Genomic DNA, 24,283 nt, shown 5'->3' with positions numbered 1-24,283 from the left:
GTGTTTTTCATGTATTGAGTGCAAAAAGCAGGAAATAGAAAATGAAGAATCAGCCAAGAGCCTTGTTTGTTTGCTTGTTTTGTTTGTTTGGTTTGGTTTTCTTTATGCTTTTACTGTAGGTATGTCTGGAAAAATCAAATTAAATGGAATGAGCTTGACTCATGAGGAGGCCCCTTTCATTTTCCTGAAGTGAATTAATAGAGCACCCACTGATCCTGACATTAGTTATTTCAGAAGCACACTAAGAACTGACCGCACTTCTCAGTGTCACCAAACTATTCTTCTCTGTCAAAGTTTCATTTCAAATACTTCTGTAAGGTCTAGGTATACCCTGCTGGTGTTTGTGATGTCCTACATTACTCTTGATCTACTTTTGAACTATGAAACAAGGGAAAAATTGGAGGTCCAGAGCTCAGGATTCAGATATTACCTCTGCTACTCACAGCAGAGCAAGTAACTTAGCCTGTGTGGAACTTCATTTTTCTTTCTTTCTTTTCTTTTTTTTTTTTTTTAGACAGAGTCTTGCTCTGTCACCCACGCTGGAGTGCAGTGGTGCGATCTCGGCTCACTGCAACCTCTGCCTCCCAGGTTCAAACAATTCTCCTGCCTCAGCCTCCAGAGTAGCTGGGGTTACAGGTGCACGCCAGCAAGCATAGCTAAATTTTGTATTTTTAGTAGAGATGGGGTTTTGCCATGTTGGCCAGGCTGGTCTCAAACTCCTGACCTCAGGTGATCCACCTGCCTTGGCCTCCCAAAGTGCTGGGATTATAGGCGTGAGCCACTGTGCCAGGCCCACTATTTTTTTTTTTTTTTCATGATGACAAATTTAAAGTCATCTCATAGGAATAGAAAATAGCTTTTTAGTAGAAGCTCTTGGAATTTAAATTGAGACTGAATGGAAAGATGAAAGAAAATAAACTTATTAACATTTAATGAGAACCTTCAAAGAACTAGGCATAGTACCAAATGGTTTTATGTTTTTAAACCTCATTTATTCCTCTCAAAACACCTGGGAAGGAGATATTTTTGCCATTTTACAGCTGTTGAAACTGAGGCTCAAAAAGACTAAGTAACTTTTCTCAGCTACACATGTGGCTGAGCCAGTATTTGAACCCAGTTCTGTTTGCAGACAGAACCTGGGCTTTTTCACACCTGCAAACTGGAAACATTAATTGGTTCTTAAGATCATCATCGATGTGATAAAACCTGGGACAGAAATTAGTCAACACTAGCTGCATCTGCCTTTTCCTCTGGTGGGTAGGAAAAGGAGGAGTATAATGATTTCCTCAAGCATGAAGGTCGATGATGAGCAAAGTGTATACGCTCTAATCTAATGTCATAATTCATATTGTGGAGTAATTATCTGGATAAGTGTAGGGTCTCTGACCTCATTTTAGATATTGTACATTCCATGGCTATTTTCATTTTGGTCCATGAACTCTCTTTGCTCTCATGAGCACCATTTTTATCCCAATCTAATCCTGTATGTTTGTGTTTTTACACAGATTAGTTTTTAAATGTTATATATAATTTGCTTCTGAAACACCATTGCTCAATGACTACCAAATCTTTCTCATTACCAAAATCCTTCTATGCCAACTTCTTCAAGAAATTTGATCACCTTTAGATGAATTGTTAATGAAAATTAAAGCTATAGCCAGCAACATGGGTATCTTTGGGCTAATGGCCAATCAACAGGCCATCTGTGTGAAAGAAAACAGGCTCACAATTTTGGACTCTGGTCTCTTGGGGCTACATTGAGCATTGACCTCACCGGTGTTCACTGAAATTAATTGCTTTTCAGGTTGTATTTTCTCATCACGGAAACCTTCTTTTCCCAATTCAAACCATGTGGGTTAAAATGAGAAAACAAAAGCCAAAACGGCTCCCCACACCCAAAAGCTCCTTCTGTCAGAGATCCCAGTAGCCCCGGGAGAGCTGTTAGAAGTCTGAGAAGGATTGGTCATCATCGCATACCATACATAGGTGGAGGGCTTGTTATTCTCAGTTTCCCGCCTATGAGAGGATACCCCTATTGTTTCTGAAAATGCTGACCGGGACCCACACTTCCAACAAAAATTCCTCTACCCCTACAGCAGCAGCAAAAGCAGCAGCAGAAGCAACAGCAACAGATAAGTGTTTTGATGAATTGCGAGATGGGTAGGGCTTGAGTGCCCCCAGCCCTGCTGATACCAAATGCCTTTAAGATACAGCCTTTCCCATCCTAATCTACAAAGGAAACAGGAAAAAGGAACTTAAAACTCCCTGTGCTCAGACAGAAATGAGACTGTTACAGCCTGCTTCTGTGCTGTTCCTTCTTGCCTCTAACTTGTAAACAAGACGTAGTAGGACGATGCTAATGGAAAGTCACAAACCGCTGGGTTTTTGAAAGGATCCTTGGGACCTCATGCACATTTGTGGAAACTGGATGGAGAGATTTGGGGAAGCATGGACTCTTTAGCCAGCTTAGTTCTCTGTGGAGTCAGCTTGCTCCTTTCTGGTAAGGTTTGGCTTTATTTTTTTTAATTTAGTATTTTAAAAAACAGAGTTAGTGATTTCTGGGTGCTCTCCCCAAATCTCATCAGTGCTGATGAACAAGGGGTGGCTGTAGCAAAGGCACCATTTCTCTGTGAGTCTCCAGTCAATACGTGTGGAAGGATTGAAATGCAAAGGCTCTGTGGCATGAACTGATTTTGTTAGTTTGTCTTCTGGGTGATTGGCCCCTGTGTTAGAAACTCTTTGAGGACCGACTAAACCATCTTATTTGAAGAGATCTCCTTACTATCATGCATTATTTTCCTGCTCCTCATTCTGGAGTGTTTTTCTTATTGATTTTTTTTTTAAAGAACAAACCGGTTTTACCTGCTTTAAAGAAAATCTTCAGTAAAAAATGAAATTCATGCTGAGAAATACAGGGGCCCAATTAAGGCAGTGTATAGATTGTCACTGTTAAAAGAGAACAAAGATGCTTTTCTGTAAAAAGATTTTATGTCTACATCCTATTTTAAGCAAAGCAATGAAATTGTAGGCTTTTTTTTTTTTTTTTCTTGTAGTTAGGGTCAGGGAGATTGGGGCTATTAGAATTTTTGTTTTATTTAAAAAAATGTTTGCCATGTAGTAATTCATAAAGGGTTTACTGGCCCAATGAAGCAAAAATTTAGGCAGTTACCAAAATCGTTAACACAGGAGAGTATATGAAGCCTGTTGTAGAGTGAAGGAGTGGTTGGCCAGCGTGTTGGGTTCAGTGTGTTTATTGCTTAGATACTCCAGATAGTGGTGTGTCTCTGTAGCTCACTCAGCCTATGTGACATAGGTAGAAGGCAGTATCCAAACCTGAACTACAGATCACAAATACATTATCATTGCCATCGGTCTCTCCCCTTCGGTTTGAAAACATTCTAATTTTAATAACGAAAATCGAATTGATATTGGAGATAAATTTGGGAAAATTCACTAAACTTCATGGATATAGGGTATATTAATATAATTTGATTCGAATATACATAAGTATCTGCTATATTTTCTAGATGTTTGAAATATTTTATTAAATATTCAAAAAACGAATCCAATTAAATAACTGAGTTGAATACAATTTGTTTTATAGCTCTCAACAACCAATATATTGAGAATTTAATAATATTCTTTAAGAATGTGTAACACAAGTTGCTAAAAATTAAAAGATTTTAGGTGGCTTCAGTATTTATATGGAAATTGTTTAACTAATGTTGACTTCTCCAATAATATGTACTTCAAATAATTATGATTCCATTTTTGATTTTTTTTTTCTGAGTGCCATTATTTACCAGTGACATGAAATCTGGAACTGATTCTATATCAGGGATTACAGTGATGTGAAGCCCAGGTGTCTGTAGTTTCTCTGAGGTACTTTGTAGGTTAATACACACACAACTGTTTTCACTCACTTTTTTTACCCCTAAAGCAACTATGTTATAGCGCTTTGCAATACAGGCTTAGAAGAATTGTCATAAAATCAAACAAAAATGTATGTAGCCAAAACAGTTGTTCCATGTCTGGACCTTAGATCCCTGGAAAAAACAGCACTGCCTTTAAAAGGGAGAGGACCAAGGAGAGGAAGTAGGTCATGTTCTTGTTAGGAAGGGTGACAGTAGCAAGGTTAGTTTCTGAGGTAGGTCTGTTGTCTTGATCGTAATTTGCATTCCTAGTCTAAGCCTCCATGAGCATGACTGCTCAAGGCTTGATAATTGCAACAACAAGAATCCAGCTAGATCATGTCCACAGCCATAGGAGCCCGTTCCTCTAGTCAAACTCCTGGTAGACTATAGCAGTGGAGCAAGGGGCTTATGGCTTAAAGGTTTATCTCTCTAGTCCAGTGGGTTGTTTCTTGTTTCTTTTTTCTGAACCCACAGACTGAAAAAAAAAAAAAAAAGCCACTTTTTTTTCAGTGAAGGTGGCTCTGGATGACAGAGTTGCTGACCCATAAGAGGGCTGGAGGGGGTGTGTAGCTCTCAGAACCTCCTCACAAATACTCCTAGATTCTGTTGCTTTCCTTTTCTGAATTGAGAATCATTGCTAACTTCAGCTTTCAAACAGGTTCTATTATATTAGCTTTTCCCTGCTCTTCTATCCTCATAAAACCAGGCTGTTCTCTTTAAAAAGTTGTATATGTAGAAAACTAACAAAAAAATCACTGTGATTTATCATAGTATCTTCTACGTGATCAACACTGATCTAATAGGAAGTCTCTAGTCTCATGCTTTCATACTTCTTTACTGTGTCACTTGACTTTTTTTTTTTTTTGAGATGGAGTCTCGCTCTATCACCCAGACTAGAATGTAGTAGAGCGATCTCAGATCACTGCAACCTCCGCCTCCCAGGTTCACGTGATTCTGTGCCTCAGCCTCTCGAGTAGCTGGGACTACAGGCATGCGCCACCATGCCTGGCTAATTTGTTGTATTTTTAGTAGAGACGGGGTTTCACCATGTTGGCCAGGCTGGTCTCGAACTCCTGACCCCAAGTGATCCGCCCGCCTCGGCCTCCCAAAGTGCTGGGATTACAGGCATGAGCCACCACGCCCAGCCTTGTCACTTGACATTTTAAATAACAACTGGATTCACAGATAGCAGACATCTTGTCTGGGGTGGCAGAGGAAACAGTTGTAAGGTCAGGGAAGTGCTCCCAGATGAAACCCCCTTGTTAGGGCTGGTCTCAGAAGGCTAGTGTCAGGTCTGAGTAATCAAGGGTGGAGGTCTGAAAGCTGGGATCGGAGACACCCTTTGGAATTATTCTCAGAGGGAGGAGCTTGCTTTTTTCACAGATGATCCCTTCCAAGCATTGTCTTTATTGTTTGTTAGGTCTCAGCATTTCCCTTTCAGCCCTGCCCTGGGAGAGCTTCCTGGAAGAGTCTAGTTCTTCCAAGGCGTCTCTCCAGGAGGGAAGGAGTCTTCTAAGTTCATCTCAAAAGACTATGTGATGTTCTCTGGGGAATTTAGGTGGGTGGGCTCTAAATTCTTCTGAAATTATCAGTTTGCCTCCTGAGCCTCTATCTCCCCAAAGGATATCTGTGTGATTGTATCACCTGCTTATTCTCTGTAGATGGCTTACCGGTGAGCTCACAGAATCAGGATTTAAATAGATTGTTCTAGGCTGGAAGGGTGGAAAACCAAAACAAAAAGATAGCGTTTCAAAATAGGTAAATGTCTGGTTCTGTGTTTGGGTTCAAGAAATAAGTTATGTATATTTAATGTGGGAGAGACCTGGTTTGTTGAAAGTTCTTGTGAATGACACCTGGGTTTTGGGGATACACAAAAGTCATGGAAGACAACATAGGCTCTGCTTGCTAAAAAGGTAATGCATAAGCTGTCATATGTTGCATTAGCAGAAACATGAAGTCCAAATCAGAAATGGTAATCACTTCACTGAAATCTACTGCTAAGAGCGCATCCATGAAACACTGAAGACCTGAGAAATTTAACAGCGAACATAGCAGGCAAACTGAAGGAGGAAACATGGATTACAAAGTCAAAGCCCAACTTGGATAACCATAAGCAAGTTATTTAATTTCTCTAAGCCACATTTTTCTCATCTTTTATGGATGAAATACCCATTTTCCAGGGTTGTGATGAGAATCAAATGTGATAATGCCTGTGAAATGCTTAGCCAGTGAGAACTCTCTTAATAAATGAAGCTTGGGGCCTGGTGCGGTGGCTCACACCTGTAATACAGCACTTTGGGAGGCCCAGGCAGGTGGATCATGAGGTCAAGAGATCAAGACCATCCTGGCCAACATGGTGAAACCCCATCTCTACTAAAATACAAAAATTAGCAAGGTGTGGTGGTGTGTGCCCGTAGTCCTAGCTTCTCGGGAGGCTTAGGCAGGAGAATCGCTTGAACCCAGGAGGCAGAGGTTGCAGTGAGCTGAGATCATGCCATTGCACTCCAGCCTGGTGACAGAGTGAGACTCCGTCTCAATAAAATAAAATAAAATAAATAATGAAGCTAGTATAATCAAAAGAGAAGTGTTGCTATGAGAACCACTGTGCTAGTCAAGACTGATCTAATCTGCCCCAGGATGTAGGAGAACCACTTAATATTCATAGATGCTGTCTCTTTCTACAAAACCTCAGTATAATCCTATCTCTCAAACTTTGTGCTGGCCAATTCCAACTGAATAAACCCAAACACTTTGCCAACTACCCATCTACCCTCCCCTCACTTATCCATTTATCCCTGTTTGTATCTTGTCTGCTTCAACCAGGCCCATCTCCACAATCTACACATTCTTTCCTCTTGGCTCTTGTTCATGCTGTTCCATCCATTTAGAAATGGCATCTTTCATCTCTACTCTGCAAACACAATTCAACTCAATTTGCCCAGGCCAACTCTTCCTCCTGATGTTCTTCCCCTAAGTTTAGGCTCCTTTACCATGCAGATTGTGTCTTTGAGCTTTGGGCAGCCAGATTTAGCCCAATTAGCCTCTAAATCTCTCACAACAGATATTATTTCTTTTCTATTCTCATTAGTACATGTATTTAATGTTTAGTAATTTCTGTTGAATGGAGTTTTATGGTCACAGTAAGAAAATGTTGGTACTTCACAGCGGAGCTGAAAGGAAAAGAGAACATTGTAGAAAGGATCTCAGTAACATCGAAATAATAATATTACATTGGGCCAGGCACGTTGGCTGATGCCTGTAATCCCAGCACTTTGGGAGGCCAAGGTGGGCAGATCACGAGATCAGGAGTTCGAGACCAGCCTGACCAACATGGTGAAACCTTGTCTCTACTAAAAATACAAAAGTTAGCTGGGCATGGTGGCATGTGCCTGTAATCCCAGCTACTCGGAAGGTTGAGGCAGGAAAATCTCTCAAACCAGGGAGGCAGAGGTTGCAGTGAGCCGAGATTATGCCACTGCACTCGAGCCTGCGTGACAGAGTGAGACTCCATCTCAAAAAAAAATAAAAAAAAATAATATTAGGTTGGTGAAAAGTAGTGGTAAAAACTGCAGTTACTTTTGCACCAATCTGATAATCAATTTTATATATCTTGTAAATGATATTCACTCTCATCTTAAAAGTTTAGCTTATATTAAATGTTTGATGTAAATAAAGTTGAAAGAAAGTTTCTTCTGTTAGGTGTGAAACATAAAAGATATACTCATAAAAGTGGGTCTAACCAGGGCCTTACTTAAGATGAGGTATTGTATGATTGTTGAATATTACCTGTAACATAGTCGTATTTTCTATTCAATAGATGTTTATTGAGTTACTGTGTGCCAATCATTCATTCATTCATTCACTCATCTATCCTTTCAATAAACAAAGACTTATTGAGGATTTCCTTTGAGCCATGTACTGTCCTGGAAACTAGGAATATAAATAAGGATAAATAATTTTTTCCCCTTGCTAAGCTCACATTTTAGTGGGAAAAATGAATATAGGCGGATGAATTGTAAAATGTTGTGATAAATGATTTAATAGAGATATTACAGCAAATAAAGGTATTTACAAAATCTGAGCTTTTCAAGGGCTGTAAAAGTTTTTATTGGGTCCAATGATACAAAATGAAATAGCAATATCTGAATTGAGCATAAAGGTCTGGTGCAGTGGCTCACACCTGTAATCCTAGCATTTTGGGAGACTGAGGCAGACAAATCGCTTGAGCCCAGGAGTTTCAGATCAGCCTGGGCAACGTGGCAAAACCCCATCTCTACAAAAAATACAAAAATTAGCCTGGCATGGTGGCACGTGCATGTAGTCCCAGCTACTCGGGTGGCTGAAGTGGGAGGATTGCTGGAGCCTGGGAGGTCAAGGCTGCAGTGAGCCATGATCATACCACTGCCCTCCAGCCTAGGCAACAGAGCGAGACATTGTCTCAAAAAAACAACAAACAAACAAACGAAACCAAATTGAACATAAATATTTAATTAAATGTCTAAAAACGTGGAATGTCAACTAAAGAAAATGAGTAGTATTTTGAAAACAACTTGTAGGTTGATTTTTCTGTCTTTGCAAGAACTCCTAAATAGTTGTGAATATTGCCAAAAGTCATGTCCAGTTATAGTTATAACTTGCTCATAGCCAAATGATTTTGAAACCAAGATGAAAAGGAAAAGGGAAGAAAGCACATAGAGGGAGCAACCTATACAAAGGGGGTGTGTATAAAATAGCAGGGCAGGCTTAAGGAAGCTGAGTGAAGCTGTAATGTAGGATGAAGGTAGAGAATTAAAGTTGGGGTCAGATCAAGAAGGGCCTCACAGGCCATTTTAAGTAGGTTGTCCCTCATTCTGTACAAGTTGAAATTTAGCAGAGTGTTTGTTCTATCATGTCATATATCAGATTTATGTCTTGAAAAATTCACTCTAATAATAGTTTTCAGGATGGATTAACATGGTAGAGACCATAGGCTGGGACCAACTTGGCTTCCTAACATTCCAGGCAAGAGGACTGTGAGGATAACAGGGGGCTTGAGAGAGATTTAGGAGGTGAAACTGCAGGAGTTAGTAATTGGTTGTATATGGAAGGTTGAGAGGGAGGGAGGAGAATAAGTCATTGCTCCAGCATTCTGATTTGGATAATGGTGGTGCCATTCAGTGTGCTGAATGGAGGTGGGCTGGGATAAGGCAAATAATTATTTTGTTCATGTTGATTTTGAGGCTACATGTAAAGGAAGTTTTTTTTTTTTGAGACTGAGTCTTGCTGTGTCGCCCAGGCTGGAGTGCAGTGGCACGATCTTGGCTCGCTGCAAGCTCCACCTCCCCGGTTCAAGTGATTCTCCCACCTCAGCCTCCTGAATAACTGGGATTATAGGCACCTGCCACCACACCCAGCTAATTTTTGTACTTTTAGTAGAGACGGGGCTTCACCATGTTGGCCATGTCTTGAACTCCTGACCTCATGATCCACCTGCCTTGGCCTCCCAAAGTGCTGGGATTACAGGCGTGAGCCACCGCACCTGGCCATAAAGGAAGATATTTATCAAAATTTGGCTGCCCACATCTGAAGCTCAGAGGAAGGGGATTGGGCAAGAGATTGAGATGTAGAAATCTTTGGTATATGGTAAGTGAAGCCACGGGCATGGCTATATTTCAAGATTGAAATGAAGGAACGAGAAAGAGCAGATACCCAAAAACTTGATGAAGAAGAAACAGGTAAGGAGCTGACAGGAGAAGCAAAACCAATGACATTCCTATCCTGGGACTTTAGAGAATTGCTGCTGTAGCAGCCATGGAAAGAAATTTTTTTTTTTTTTTTTTTTTTTGAGTCGGAGTCTCGCTCAGTCGCCCAGGCTGGAGTGCAGTGGTGCGATCTCGGCACACTGCAAGCTCCGCTTCCCAGGTTCACACCATTCTCCTGCCTCAGCCTCCCGAGTAGCTGGGACTACAGGCGCCTGCCACCACGCCCAGCTAATTTTTTTTTTAATTTTTAGTAGAGACATGGTTTCACTGTGTTAGCCAGGATGGTCTCGATCTCCTGACCTAGTGATCCGCCTGCCTCGGCCTCCCAAAATGCTGGGATTACAGGCGTGAGCCACTGCGCCCGGCCGGAAAGAGAATTTTAAGAAGACAGTAAGATGGGGCAGCAGAGTAACAGCCTCCGGGCCTGACACTGGAGCACCAGCCTGCAGGTGTGTTATTTTACAGAGAGCCAGCTGCACCGGCAGCATCATGAAACCAGAGCTGGAAGAGAGCAGCTGGCTTCACTCCTGGCTTTCAGGAAAGGGAATGTCTAAAGTTGCCTCCCTTATTTTTGGAATTTTGAACTGATAACCCTATTCTTACCCATCTGGCCAGACGATTGCTTAACTCGCGTTACACGTGCAGAATAAGTTTTAGATCTAGCTGTGACCACTTCCCCCAGCCCCACCCCCATTGTCACCTTGTGTGCCTTCAGGAATGTGATCATTCTTCTCTCATGCTCCTTCCCAAAGGCTGCAGGAGCAGGTGTGAAGACGTGGATGTGCCAGATGCAGAGTCCTGACACTTTTCAACACATCTGCATATTAGAGGGAGTGCATACCCATTGCTTGGTGGTTTCATGTCTAATGTGGTATGAGTGTGACAAAGACAGGGAGAAAATTTGGACTAGCCGAAGAAGCCAGTCAGGCGTGGGGTTTGAGGGGCATTGTGGGCAGCTGTCATTTGCTCTCTGCTTGTCACAGCCCCTTGCCCAGGGCTTGACCAGTGAGGTGTATGTGCTGGTCACACCCATCTCAGCAGATCTGTCAGCTTTCCCGCTTTTGTTAAAGGGTGATATCATGCTTCCTGGGGGGAGCACTGGAAGACAATGCTCGGCCACTTTCCTCCAGATACAATAGGCGGAGTCAGGAAGGCAGTATTGACATTGCTGGGGCTGGGGAGGCACTCACTGCTCTGCGGCCGTCAGATGGTGAACCAGCTTAACCTTGGCACACAGGGCCTGGGTTGTGCAAGGCGTCTGGCTGCAGAGCCAAAGGGGACTCCACCCTGGGGACAGGAGTGCTTTAGACATCTGGGAATCTGGGATGGGCTTCAAATTCTGATCCCTGTGTCAGAAACAACCACAAAACAATAAGAGTACCAGTAACGACAAAAATGACTACCCTAGGTTGAATGCCTTTATGTGCCAAGTGTTAAATATGATTTTTAATATTTCACAACAACTTTACACTATAGGGTATTATTTTTTTTTTTTTTTTAAATAGGGAAACCAAGGCTCACAAAGGTTAAGTGACATGTCCAAGGTTAAAATGTAAGTGACCGGCCAGGTGTGGTGGCTCATGCTTGTAATCCCAGCACTTTGGGAAGCCAAGGCAAGCAGATTGCTTGAGCCCAGGAGTTCGAGACCATCCTGGGCAATATAGGGAGACCCATCTCTACAAATAATACAAATATTGGCTGGGTATGGTGGCACACACCTGTGGTCCCAGCAACCCGGGAGGCTGAGATAGATGGATCGCTTTAGCCTGGGGGTTTTAGGCTGCATGAATGTCGTGATCATGCCACTGCATTCCAGCCTGGGCGACATAGTGAGACCCCATCTTAACAACAACAACAAACCGGAAAATGGCGGCCATCCATTATTTTGGATGCCTAACATTTCAAACTTTCAAGAACTGCCATGCTTTCCCTCTAGGTGATTCTGATGGGTCTGCCAATCACTGGTCACAGAATGTCCCAGCCATCTAACAACAGCAGTTGGTTCAAACAGAAGATCCATAACCCAACAGGGCCAGTTAGACTCTTTGCCTGGGAATTTATGAGCACTTTGAAAGCAAAAGCCTCTCTTTCTTCATAGAGGACACTGTATCCCTGGAGCTACCAACTTCGCTGACCACTTGAAGGAAGCTAGTCTTTAGTACGAGAGAATGAGGCCAATAACAAAACATGGACCAAGACAGGCACTCTGATAGCATTTGAGACCTGGGTCCAAGGATTTTCAAACACCCAGCCCTGCCTCTTTCAGTTCTGTGAGCTAGTTTCTTTTATTTGTTTAAGCTATTTTGAGTTAGCTTCTATCCCTTGGAAGTGAATCATCCTGACTGACCACATGTCTCAGTAGGAAATGATGGAGACAAGAGTTACACTGAAAAATGACCTGAACCCGAATCCTGGGCTCTTTAAAACACCTCACTGTGCTGCCTTCGAACTAGTGTTTCATGGTCACCTCAGGTTAGTTCCTAGAAAATGAAGCTAACAGCATTTGTTCATGTGGTTTTGGGGAAGACCTTTTAAAAAAAAATAACTTAAAAATACTTAGAACAGTGCCGGCTCATAGTTAGCACTCGATAAAAATCAGATGTTATTAAGATTTGCTTATAAATGAAACTGGTGTCTCATATGTTACCTTATGTTACTCCTTTCAAAGCACATTTTTATCCACGAGGGCAGGCAACCCACATTCCATGCAGATGAGGCTCCCTGGCTTCCCTTGGTGTCGTAAGTCTGGCCTTATAGGGGGGACAAGGTGAGAGAGGCTTAGACCTGTGGCTTCTTGGGCTTCTGCTAAAAATGTGGAGAGTCGGGTGGGGAGATTCCTCTCTGTTGCTCAACGAGCTGGCAACATTGGGCTCCCAGCTTTTTTCCTGCCAGCCCCCAGTTTCCTCTCATTTCTGGGTCGTGACTGATCACGGGCTCTAGGATGATCTGTCATTTGAAGGTTCCCACCTCATTTATCCCAAACCTATTGATTCCTATTTCTTGACAATTTTTTTACTTCTAGTGGAATCTGCCTCACTTGTGACTAAGCTTGTTGCATTTTTGGACCCATCCTGGTGTCTGTGTGCACATGCGTGTGTGTGTGTGTGCGTGTGGGTGTGGATGCACACGTGTGAGAGAAAGAAATAGCTCTCCCCCCATTTCAGCACATATTTGCTCTAATTCCACCTTCCTTTAGTCTCCATTCTACTTTGTGTCCAATACCCCTTGCATCTGGAAAGGATGTTCTAATCTTCTGGGGTTGATTTAAACATCCATCTATTTTATTAATCATTGCTACCACTTCAGAATCGAAGAAGACGGTGGTGGCAGTGGTGATTGCTTGTGGTCAGCAGCTTTTCAGGAGACAGTCTTTGCCTGCCTCACCAGCCTCTCGTGGTTCTCAGTCCCACATACTACGATGGAAGTGTACTCAAGTCATACCAGACTCTTTGCAGTTTCCAAACATTCATGTTCAAGCATTTATGCCTTTGTGTATGCTGTTTCCTCTTTCTAGCATACCCTTGTCACCTCTTCTTCACCTGCTTTACTTATTTATGATTAGAGGTTTAGCTCAGGTGTTATATCTTCTAAGAAGTCTTCTTTAACCTCCTTGCATGGATTAGGGCCCTGCCTTAGCCTGAGGCGAAAACATGGCCTGAAGGCCAAGGCGTATGTGCAGGTGGATTATGTGGGATAATGATCCCAGGAAGCAAGAGTGAGGGACTAGTGGAATGAAACTCTACAAGGATGCATTGTCAAGCTGGCTGCAGCGACAGAAGCCTGGTGCTCCAGACTTTCTGAGGAGCCTTATGAAATGACACTTAGAACTTCATCCGCAAATGAAAAGGGGAGGCATTCATCTATTGCTATTCCCTTTGTTCAAGGGTTATGTAGACCTAAGAACCTAGCAGGTTACCACAGGTGAGGAAGTAAGATATACTCGACTGGGCTCTAGGTGAGCTACTTTGAGACGGCACCTGCTCAAAGATCAGAAGTGGCCCTTGCAGGAGCAGCCAGGGCAAAAGCTGGGATGAGGAGGGTTTGCACTGGTGCCTAAGAGGTTTCAGATACAGGCACCTTGGTACTTGCCTTTGTCATAATACTTAGAAAATTTAATTACAATGTACAGTTTACTGGTTGGTTTTGCCCACTGGACTATGAGCTGTGTTTGGCATTTCAGTTTTTCCAGTACCTGACTTGATGTACTAGCTGACAAAGAAATGCTTTAATAAATAGCTTTGCTGGCTGGGTGCTGTGGCTCACGCCTGTAATCCCAGCACTTTGGGAGGCTGAGGCGAGCGGATCACCTGAGGTCAGGAGTTCAAGACCAGCCTGACCAACATGGCGAAACCCCGCCTCTACTAAAAATACAAAAAAAAATTAGCCAGGTGTGGTGGTGCACACTTGTAGTCCCAGCTACTTGGGAGGCTGAGGCAGAAGAATCACTTAACCCGGGAGGCAGAGGTTGCAGTGAGCTGAGATTGTGCCACTGCACTCCAGCCTGGGCGACAGGAGTGAAACTCTGTCTCAAAATAAATAAATAAATAAAATAGCTTTGCTTTGTATTAAATGTTCTGAGTTAGGGTTACCTTAAGTGTGTTGTATGTATTACTGCTGGCCTGCAAGACGATTTGTATATATATTTCATAAATAAAAATTTATTTTATTTTATAAATATATTTTATAATTTATATACATATCTATTTGTATACATATATATTTTTATATGTATAAATATATTTTCCATATTATATGAAATATGCAAAATTATTTACATATATAAACATTTATTTGCATCTGTTTATAGATATATGTATATATGTGTGCATATGTATCATATCAGTCATGTGATTTCATGATTAGTCCTCGTTAATACGAGGATAAGAAAAAAGTTAATTTAAATATAATGATTGATAGAAAAATTGCACAGGTGATATGTAGACTCAGTAAGAATCACAAAAGTGATCCATGAATGAATGCAGTTTGAGAGACACTGCTATGACCAGATGAGTTAGCCACTCGAATCCTGTCCTTTTTAGAACTGTGTATGTGCATGTGTGTCCAAAGAAATAACAAAAGCATTTTGGGCATGTAATTAATACTATCCTAGTGACATAAACAAAGTGAAACAGAGTTTCACAGTGATCGACCTGTCTCAAAGGACCATCACGGATTCTAATTTTGTTTCTCCCAGGAAACCTGGAAAGTGGATATTTGTTAATAAAATTATAGACAAGACCTTGGGCACAGTGGGCTTCCTCACAAAAGGCCCAGCTAACAAGCAGGCAATGCCCGTCAGTAGAGAAATGGTTGGTCAGTTCTACTCATCCATTCCAGCTAGCATCTACTGAACCCTTTTTATGTACTAGGAATCTGCTAGGCATTGGAGTTCCAAAGATAGTTAAGAGAGGGACTTGAACTCAAGCAGTTGCAGTCTGGTGGGTGAGAAACCCTGTCCTAATAAAGGCAGATGGAAGCATGGAAACTGGAGTGAGCAATTCTGAGAGAAAACAGGGATCTCACCAGGAGGGTGACATTTGAGAAGGGAGAACAGGATTATGGAAGATCAGGAGTGGAAGTGAGGAGGAGGGGCATTCTAGGCAGAAGGGAAAGCATGAAAATTTGGGATAAAATGTTTAAGAGACTTATGCAGTGGTTTTTGCGGCTACACAATGGGTTCATTGAAGAAGGTGGCAGGGATTAAAAGTGGGAAGATGGGTTGGAGAAAAGGTAATTTGGTTTGAGATTGGCCAAGTGGGCAGGGACAGAGACACTTATAAGAGCCTTTAGGGTATAGGATGAAGCAGTGTGAGGTAGTGAGACGTGTCTGGAGATAAGAGGAGGACAGCAGGTAGGTCTGGGAACCTACATCGAGAGGTAATACGGGTAGAGAAAGAGGAGACTGATGATCCTGAAAGGATGTGCCAAGGAAGGAGGAGCTTCAACTATATCAAAAATTGGAGGAAAGAGGCCGGGCACAGTGGCTCACGCCTGTAATCGCAGCACTTTGGGAGGCCACGGCAGGCAGATCACGAGGTCAGGAGGTCGAGACCATCCTGGCTAATACAGTGAAACCCTGTCTCTACTAAAAATACAAAAAATTAGCCAGGCGTGGTGGCATATGCCTGTAGTCCCAGCTACCTGGGAGACTGAGGCAGGAGAATCCCTTCAACCTGGGAGGCAGAGGTTGCAGTGAGCCGAGATGGCGCCACTGCACTCCAGCCTGGGTGACAGAGCGAGACTCTGTCTCAAAAAAAAAAAAAAAAAAAAAAAAACTGGAGGAAAGAGCAGGCTAGGAAGAGAGACTAGAGAATTGGCAGCTGGTTGCTGTTGTGAAGCATTTTTAGTGAATGGACAGGGCTTGGGCTTAGGAGAAAGTGGGAAGTGAGGGAGATGGGGCGGGTAAGCATAGATTCCTTTCTGAGAGATGTCTCACATCCTGGTAGGTTCCTATTTCCATGTGCTTTCTGTAAGCTTAATTATAGGGTGAGCTGCTAAAAGGGGTTAGGTCCTTCTCTCTGCCGTCATAGGCTCAAGGTACTAAAAGGATATGCGGGGGTGTAAAGGGAGTAAGGAAAGAGCTCTGCCATCACAGGTACTCTCCTTCCCCTGCATGTGGTCCCTAAATCACCTGAATTAGGGAATATTTTAGTTTTATAAATACACTGTAATGAGGGTAGGTATTTTCATGGAGAGGCCACGCACAGTTACCTAGAGTAACAGAATACTGGAACTGTCAGAGACATAAAAGATTATCTAGCCCAGTGTTTCTGAAATCTCTTAACAGAATACCAATTCTAGGAGACTTGCATAATCTTTTTTATTGTTTTTGAGTATCACGTGGAGCTAATGTTCTATATTTTGAAAAATTCTGGTTCAGTTTAACCTGCTCATTTTACAGATGACAACACTGAGGCCCAGAGAAGTCAGCATTTTGTTCAGATTCAGTCAACTCAGTAGAGGTTAAATTTCTTCATTTTATTTATTCTTTTGAGATAGTCTCACTCTGTCACCCAGGCAAAAGTGCAATGGCATGATTTCGGCTCACTGCAACCTCCGCCTCTTAGGTTCAAGCTATTCTCCTGCCTCACCCTCCTGAGTAATTGGGATTACAGGTGCCCACCACCACACCCGGCTAATTTTTGTATTTTTAGTAGAGATGGGGTTTCGCCAAGTTGGTCAGGCTGGTCTTGAACTCCTGACCTCAGGTGACCCACCCTCCTTGGCCTCCCAAAGTGCCGGGTGGGTGGCGTGAGCCACCGCAGCTGGCGAATTTCTTCACTTTAAAAAAGCATGGAAGGCAATGTAAATTACAGCTTAATGCACGTACAGTGTAGTCAGACAGTCTGAGCTTGCCTCCCAGCCTTACTACTGTATCAGTTAGTTGTTGCCATGTAACAAACTACTCCCAAAACTCAGTGGCTAAACCAACATTTATAATTACTCCCGTGTTTTTGGCTCATTCAAGGTTTAGCTGATCTATGCTTGACACAGCTGAGTAGCTCTGCTTCAGGTTGCAGCAGCTGGGGCAGCTCTGCTCCTTGCTGTAGGTATGTGGGTTTCCTGGATGAGTCTGCGCACATATCATCTTTCTTGGATCAGCAGATCACTCAGGGCATGTTTTACTCATGATGTTAGAAACACAAGAGAGCTAAGTAGAAACAAGTAAACAAGTGGGGCTTCTTAAGGCCTTGGCTCAGAACTAGCATGTTGTCACACCCAAAGTGATGTGCCCAAAGTCAAGGGACGGGAAATACACTCTGCCCACAATGAGGCCAAAGCAGGAATGTGGAAGCAAGGAAAGATGGAGAGTTGGGGCCAATAATTCAACCTATTATAACAACTACTAGCTTTGTACGGTGGTGCAACTCACTCGGCTTCATCTGTAAAATATGCAGCATGATAGTACCTACCTCATGGGTTTTTTTTGGAGGGGGGAACAAGTAATTCAGGTAGTTCTTATAAACCATTTAGAACAATGCTTAAATTTAGAAAACACAAAGAAAATTAGTGACAGTACTAATATTTAATCCATCTAACCATCAACACCTGTGCATATGAGGTCTATACCACCGGAGTGGCTATAGGAGGGTTAGGGTTGACTTCGCAGATTGGCCTAGTGTCAGCTGATTCTCTTCCAGCAGAAGGGCTTGAAGGAGTGACCTTCGGAACAGTCCCCAGTCGCTCATTTATAAATCCCCTTTTTCCTCTCTCATAACTGCATCATAGCCACAAACTCAAGACCCAACCAGCATGGGCTTGCATTGTGTTGCCTGGTCTCCCCACCCCCCTCGGCCCTGCGTATCTCACACCCAGAGTCAGCAGTGCTTTTCACACAAACCATCTGCCAAGGGATGTGGAGCTGGAGCCAGAAACACACAACAGCTGCAGAAGCTCAGCCACATTCAGAAGCCTGTAGTAATCGCCTAACAGGCTTGGATACAGCTCTGACTGCTGAGTAACTCTAGAGTATGGAAGCCCATCAGTAAATTATGATTGCAGCATGAGTAACACATGAGTTCTGCCAGCTGCTTCTGGAATCAAACAAAAGACAGTGCTGTTGCCAGCCAGGAAAAAGTCACCTTTAACTGCATCACTGTCTTCTTTTTCAGGCTACGAGAGCCGGTGACTAAGACTAGCTTCTATTAGAGGCCCCCTTTTTCTCTCCTAGAGATCTTTCTAATGAACTCATGGCTTATAACCCCTACCAAGCCCATCTTTTCACCTTATGCCCAGGCAGTTGAGAACACAGACTCCGGTGCCAGATAAATCTGGGTTGGAGCCCCATTCAAAAATGTGACAGCTGTGTGACCTTGGGTAAGTTGTTTCACCTTTCTGTAGCATGAGGATAACAATATTACCCTTTAATGAGGGTTACATGATTTGAAGCATGTCAAATGCTTAGCAAAATATAGGTGTATAACAAATGTTCAATATAATATTAACTATCATTTTTTTTTGTTATCTCCCTGTGCTACTAGGGTAATTGCTCCTAAGAGTACCCTGCCTCCAAGAATCTGTATAAATGTTGTTCCATTCCATCCCACCTCTCTCAACACATCTCATTTCTTTCCAACCCTTTCTATTCTATACATATTTTTTGAGCTTCTACTCTGTGCCCAACACTGAGTCAGGTACTCAGCAGATATAAACAGAAAAAAACACAGAAACTTGCAGCTAAGGAGGTTTTTGTTGGGATCACAGCTAGACATGCAGTAGATTATTGTTATTTGTGGTGCTTATGTTCTATAAACCACGAACACAAGGTTAGGGTCACTGCAAGCTTCTGGTCACGACATTTTCATCAACACATTAATACATAACCCTGATTTATTTGTGTCTTGGTGTAAAGACAACCCATTTGGTCTCCGTGGCTGATTCATTAACATTGAACTCATAGCCAGAGGCACTCCTGCCTGAACAAAGCTTATCTAACACATAAGTTTTCTCCTAAGGCACATCACAGCTTTGTGATGTTTAAGAAGTAGATGGCACTTCAGCACTAGACTTGGGACCATTGTAAATGGTGAAAATGGCAATAAAGAGCACAAAAATATTAAAAACGAATGCACTAAATATATCACAAAAAGGACACTTGTTCATAGTATGAGGGCTGAGCAGAAGTTCTGCTTCAGTTGGGAATGTGTTTATCCAGGGACTCTGTGCATGTATTCAAATGACTGGGAAAGTGCTTTTGAGGTTACAAATAAATTCTAGCCAGTAGACAGATTTACACATACAGAATCTGTAAATGATGAGGATAGACTGTATGTAAAAATGACTTTGCAACTCAGACTGCAATAAAGTTTCCATAGAAATACAGGGCAATGTAGCACAGACCAGAGAGAAACTGTTCCAGTCTAGGGTAATCAATCAGGCTCCACTAACTGAAATTAGACTTTTAAGGACATTTCTGACACAGAGGAGACAGTAGTGATGGAAGCATGGAGGAATTAAAATATGTGGCTAAATGCAGCCAGATTACCCAGATTGGGGCCAGAGGATGGAAGGATTTTGGCTTCCATCGCTGTACAGTGTAACCCAGATTTGACTGGATTCCCCGAAGCAGGCCTCTCCTCACTCACACCCATTACAAGCAAGAGCCAACACTTAGAGATGCCAAAACAACATAAAACAGATGCAACTCCGTGATGTTAGCTAGTAACACAACTTTTTTTGTTATTATACTTTAAGATCTGGGGTACATTTTGAGCAGAAAGTGCAGTTTTGTTACATAGGTATACATGTACCATGGTGGTTTGCTGCACCTATCAACCCATCATCTACATTAGGTAGTTCTCCTAATGCTATCCCTCCCTCAACCCCCAATCCCCTGACAGGTCCCGGTGTGTGATGGCCCCCGCACCCGTGTCCATGTGTTCTCATTGTTCAACTCCCGTTTGTGAGTGAGAACATGCAGTGTTTGGTTTTCTGTTCTTGTGTTAGTTTGCTGAGAATGATGGTTTCCAGCTTCATCCATGTCCCTGCAAAGGACATAAACTCATCCTTTTTTATGAATGCATACTATTCCATGGTATATATGTGCCACATATTCTTTATCCAGTCTATCATTGATGGGCATTTGGGTTGGTTCCAAGTCTTTGCTATCGTGAATAGTGCCACAATAAACATGTGTGCATGAGTCTTTATAGTAGAATGACTTATAATCCTTTGGGTGTATACCCAGTAATGGGATGGTTGGGTCAAATGGTATTTGGTATTTCTAGTTCTAGATCCTTGAGGAATTGCCATATTGTCTTCCACAATGGTTGAACTAATTTAAACTCCCACCAACCGTGTAAAAATGTTCCTATTTCTCCATATCCTCTCCAGCATCTGTTGTTTCCTGACTTTTTAATAATTGCCATTCTAACTGATGAGAGATGGTATCTCATCGTGGTTTTGATTTGCATTTCTCTAATGAGCAGTGATGATGACCATTTTTTCATGTTTGTTGGCTGCATAAATGTCTTCTTTTGAGAAGTGTCTGTTTATATCCTTTACCCACTTTTTGATGGGGTTGTTTGATTTTTTCTTGTAAATTTGTTGAAGTTCTTTGTAGATTCTGGATATTAGCCCCTTGTCAGAAGGATAGATTGCAAAATTTTACTCCCATTCTGTAGGTTGCCTGTTCACTCTGATGGTAGTTTCTTTTGCTGTGCAGAAGCTCTTTAATTAGATCCCATTTGTCAATTTTGGCTTCTGTTGCCATTGCTTTTGGTGTTTTAGACATGAAGTCCTTGCCCATGCCTATGTCCTGAATGGTATTGCCTAGGTTTTCTTCTAGGGTTTTTATGGTTTTAGGTCTAACATTTAAGTCTTTAATCCATCTTGAATTAATTTTTGTATAAGGTGTAAGGAAGGGATCCAGTTTCAGCTTTCTGCATATGGCTAGCCAGTTTTCCCAACACCATTTATTAAATAGGGAATCCTTTCCCCATTGCTTGTTTTTGTCAGGTTTGTTAAAGATCAGATGGTTGTAGATGTGTGGTGTTATTTCTGAGGCCTCTTTTCTGTTCCATTGGTCTATGTATCTCTTTTGGTAGCAGTACCATGCTGTTTTGGTTACTGTGGACTTGTAGTATAGTTTGAAGTCAGGTAGCTTGATGCCTCCAGTTTTGTTCTTTTTGCTTAGGATTGTCTTGGCTGTGCGGGCTCTTTTTTGGTTCCATATGAAATTTAAAGCAGTTTTATCTAATTCTGTGAAGAAAGTCAGTGGTAGCTTGATGGGGATAGCATTGAATCTATAAATTACTTGGGGCAGTATGGCCATTTTCACGATACCGATTCTTCCTATCCATGGGCATGGAATGTTTTTCCGTTTGTTTGTGTCCTTTTTTATTTCATTGAGCAGTGGTTTGTAGTTCTCCTTGAAGAGGTCCTTCACATCCCTTGTAAGTTGTATTCCTAGGTATTTTATTCTCTTTGTAGCAATTGTGAATGGGAGCTCGCTCATGATTTGGCTCTCTGTTTGTCTGCTATTGGTGTATAGGAATGCTTGTGATTTTTGCACATTGATTTTGTATCCTGAGACTTTGCTGAATTTGCTTATCAGCTTAAGGAGATTTTGGGCTGAGATGATGGGGTTTTCTAAATATACAGTCATTTCATCTGCAAACAGACAATTTGACTTCCTCTTTTCCTATGTGAATACCCTTTATTTCTTTCTCTTGCCTGATTGCCCTGGCCAGAACTTCCAATCCTATGTTGAATAGGAGTGGTGACAGAGGGCATCCTTGTCTTGTGCTGATTTTCAAAGGGAATACTTCCAGTTTTTGCCCCTTCATTATGACATTGGCTGTGGGTTTGTCATAAATAGCTCTTAATATTTTGAGATATGTTTCATCAATACCTAGTTTATTGAGAGTTTTTAGCATGAAAGGGTGTTGAATTTTGTCGGAGGACTTTTCTGCATGTATTGAGATAATCGTGGTTTTTGTCATTCTGTTTATGTGATGGATTACATTTGTAACATAAAATTGTTAGCAGGTCAAAGGAAAAGATGATTTGTGCTGTACAGTGTGTAAAATAAAACTTAATACATGCACAAGTAGATATCTCTCTGTTCTTATGACTAATTTCCTTTCCAGTTCCCAGCCTACTCTTTCTCTTCTCTTCCACAGCCCCTACTATTCCTGGAAATTCCAGTTTTGCACACACATCCCCATGCCACTTCCCCCTTGCATATATACCACTTGGCAGAACAAAAACCAGGTAGTTATCTAAGCCCATCTCCTCTGGAAATCTTAGCAGGAGCTCTGTATTGTTACTCAAGCATGGCTTTCAGTTTTTACTCCATCCTTCATTGAGCCCTTTCCAAGGGGCTTATGCAAATATTCACCCAATAAAATATTTCCTTCATATTTTGGCACAAGCAATAAAGAAGTACAAGGTCCCAGATCAGTTGCCCCTCCCCATCATTGCCTCTGCCTGTTATTCCTGACAGAATAAGCATTTTTCTCATCTTAAACGCATGATCCATGGTTTCTGCAATTTCTAAAGACCCTAGACCAGGCTCTGGCCACGCTGGATATTCAATAAATGAATAGATTTCCACTAAACTGATGGCTTTGGAGAAAGAGATATTGTATAATATTTGCTTCCATAAAACTCACAGGTAAGTTTAAGTATTGTTTTCTTATATATTTCACAGCAAAGTTTCATAATTCGTATCACATAAGTTCTAAGCATTGCCTTCTAATAACTCTTATCCAATCACCTAAAGATATTGGTTTTGAAATTTAACAAAATAATTATACACTTTGTCTTGAAGAATAAGCAGGAAGAATAGCTGAAAAAATTCTGAAAAAGAAAAATAATGTCTTGAGAATAGTTTTACTGGATCTTGGGTGGAATATGCTACTGTAATAACAGTGTTACAGTTCCAGGAATTTGGATGCACAGATCAACAGATGAAAGGCCAGAACCAGACTTGAGTTTATATAAAATTTAAATAATCTTATAAAGCATACAAATCAGTGGAGAAAGAAATAACAGGAAAACGAATTTTCTGTTTGGAAAAAAGGGTTGTTTAAAAAAACCATCTCTTACCACACACCAAAATAAATTCAAAATGGATTAAAATGTTAAATGTAAAAAAACTCAAGCCATCAGAGGGAGAAGATGGAAATGAATATATATTGAATTTTCATATGGAGAAGGACTTTTTAAGTTTAAAACACAATAGAAGAAACCACAAAACTAAAAATCAGCACACTTGGCTATGTAAATACTTAAAGTGTCAATTCAAGAATAATAAAAGGCAAAGAACAAAAAGAGAAAAATACTTGCAACAAATATGGTAAAAAAAAGATTAAAGTACTTTTTTTTTTTTTTTTTTTTTTTTGCTCACTGCAACCTCCGCTTCCTGGGTTCAAGTGATTCTCCTGCCTCAGCCTCCTGAGTAGCTGGGATTACAGGTGTGCACCACCACGCCCGGCTAATTTTTGTATTTTTAGTAGAGATGGGATTTCAACTTGTTGATCAGGCTGGTCTGACCTCATGATTCACATGCCTTGGCCTCCCAAAGTGCTGGGATTACAGGCGTGAGCCACCGCGCCCGGCCAAAGTGCTTTAAAAAACAAAACAAAACCTCATTGAGATTGATAGAAAAAAATAAAAACATCAATAGAAAAAGAGAGGAACAAATAATTCACAAAAGGAGGAAATACAAATGGCTTATAAGCATGCGAAAAGTTTACCCTCTAAAACAAATTTAAATCAAATCAAAACAAGATACCAATTTTCCATGTCAAACTAGCGAAGATTAAAAACAAGTGAAAAGGCTCAGTAATACATGGCTGAGGTTGGTGAAATGTTCACTCTCTTACATACTGCACCTTTTTAGAAATAAAGTTGGCAGTGTAGACCAAGAGCTTTTAAAAAGTAATGATAGGCCAGGCATGGTGGCTCATGCCTGTAATGCCAATACTTTGGGAGGCCAAGGCTGGCAGATCACTTGAGGTCAGAAGTTCGAGACCAGCCTGGCCTGGCCAACATGGTAAAACCCCGTCTCTACTAAAAATACAAAAATTAGGTGGGTGTGGTGCTGTAGTTCCAGCTACTTGGGAGGCTGAGGAGGTTGGATCAGCTGAGCCCAGGAGGCGGAGGTTACAGTGAGCTGAGATC

The 24,283-nt window shown here is 41.7% G+C and overlaps 1 protein-coding gene across 7 annotated transcripts in view; it reads left to right on the top strand.

Annotated features, from left to right (window-relative positions):
* Window positions 1–1,882: 1,882 nt before the first annotated feature.
* The window catches only part of TEK (TEK receptor tyrosine kinase), a 133,922-nt gene continuing 111,521 nt past the window's right edge, over window positions 1,883–24,283 (top strand). For 2 of the 7 annotated variants that reach the window (XR_010148741.1, XM_063787908.1), the window contains exon 1: window positions 1,883–2,500. Coding sequence is in view for 6 of the 7 variants with exons in the window: in XM_063787908.1 (XP_063643978.1) it covers window positions 2,449–2,500 (52 nt within the window). In the remaining variant the exon portion in view is untranslated. The remainder of the gene's footprint in view (window positions 2,501–24,283) is intronic. The other 5 variants (XM_016960699.4, XM_054657998.2, XM_016960700.4 and 2 more) reach the window with 4 other exon arrangements.

This window comes from Pan troglodytes, chromosome 11, assembly GCF_028858775.2.
Source record: "Pan troglodytes isolate AG18354 chromosome 11, NHGRI_mPanTro3-v2.0_pri, whole genome shotgun sequence".
In the NCBI taxonomy this organism is placed as follows: Eukaryota; Metazoa; Chordata; class Mammalia; order Primates; family Hominidae; genus Pan; species Pan troglodytes.
This window is presented reverse-complemented; position numbering and strand designations above follow the sequence as displayed.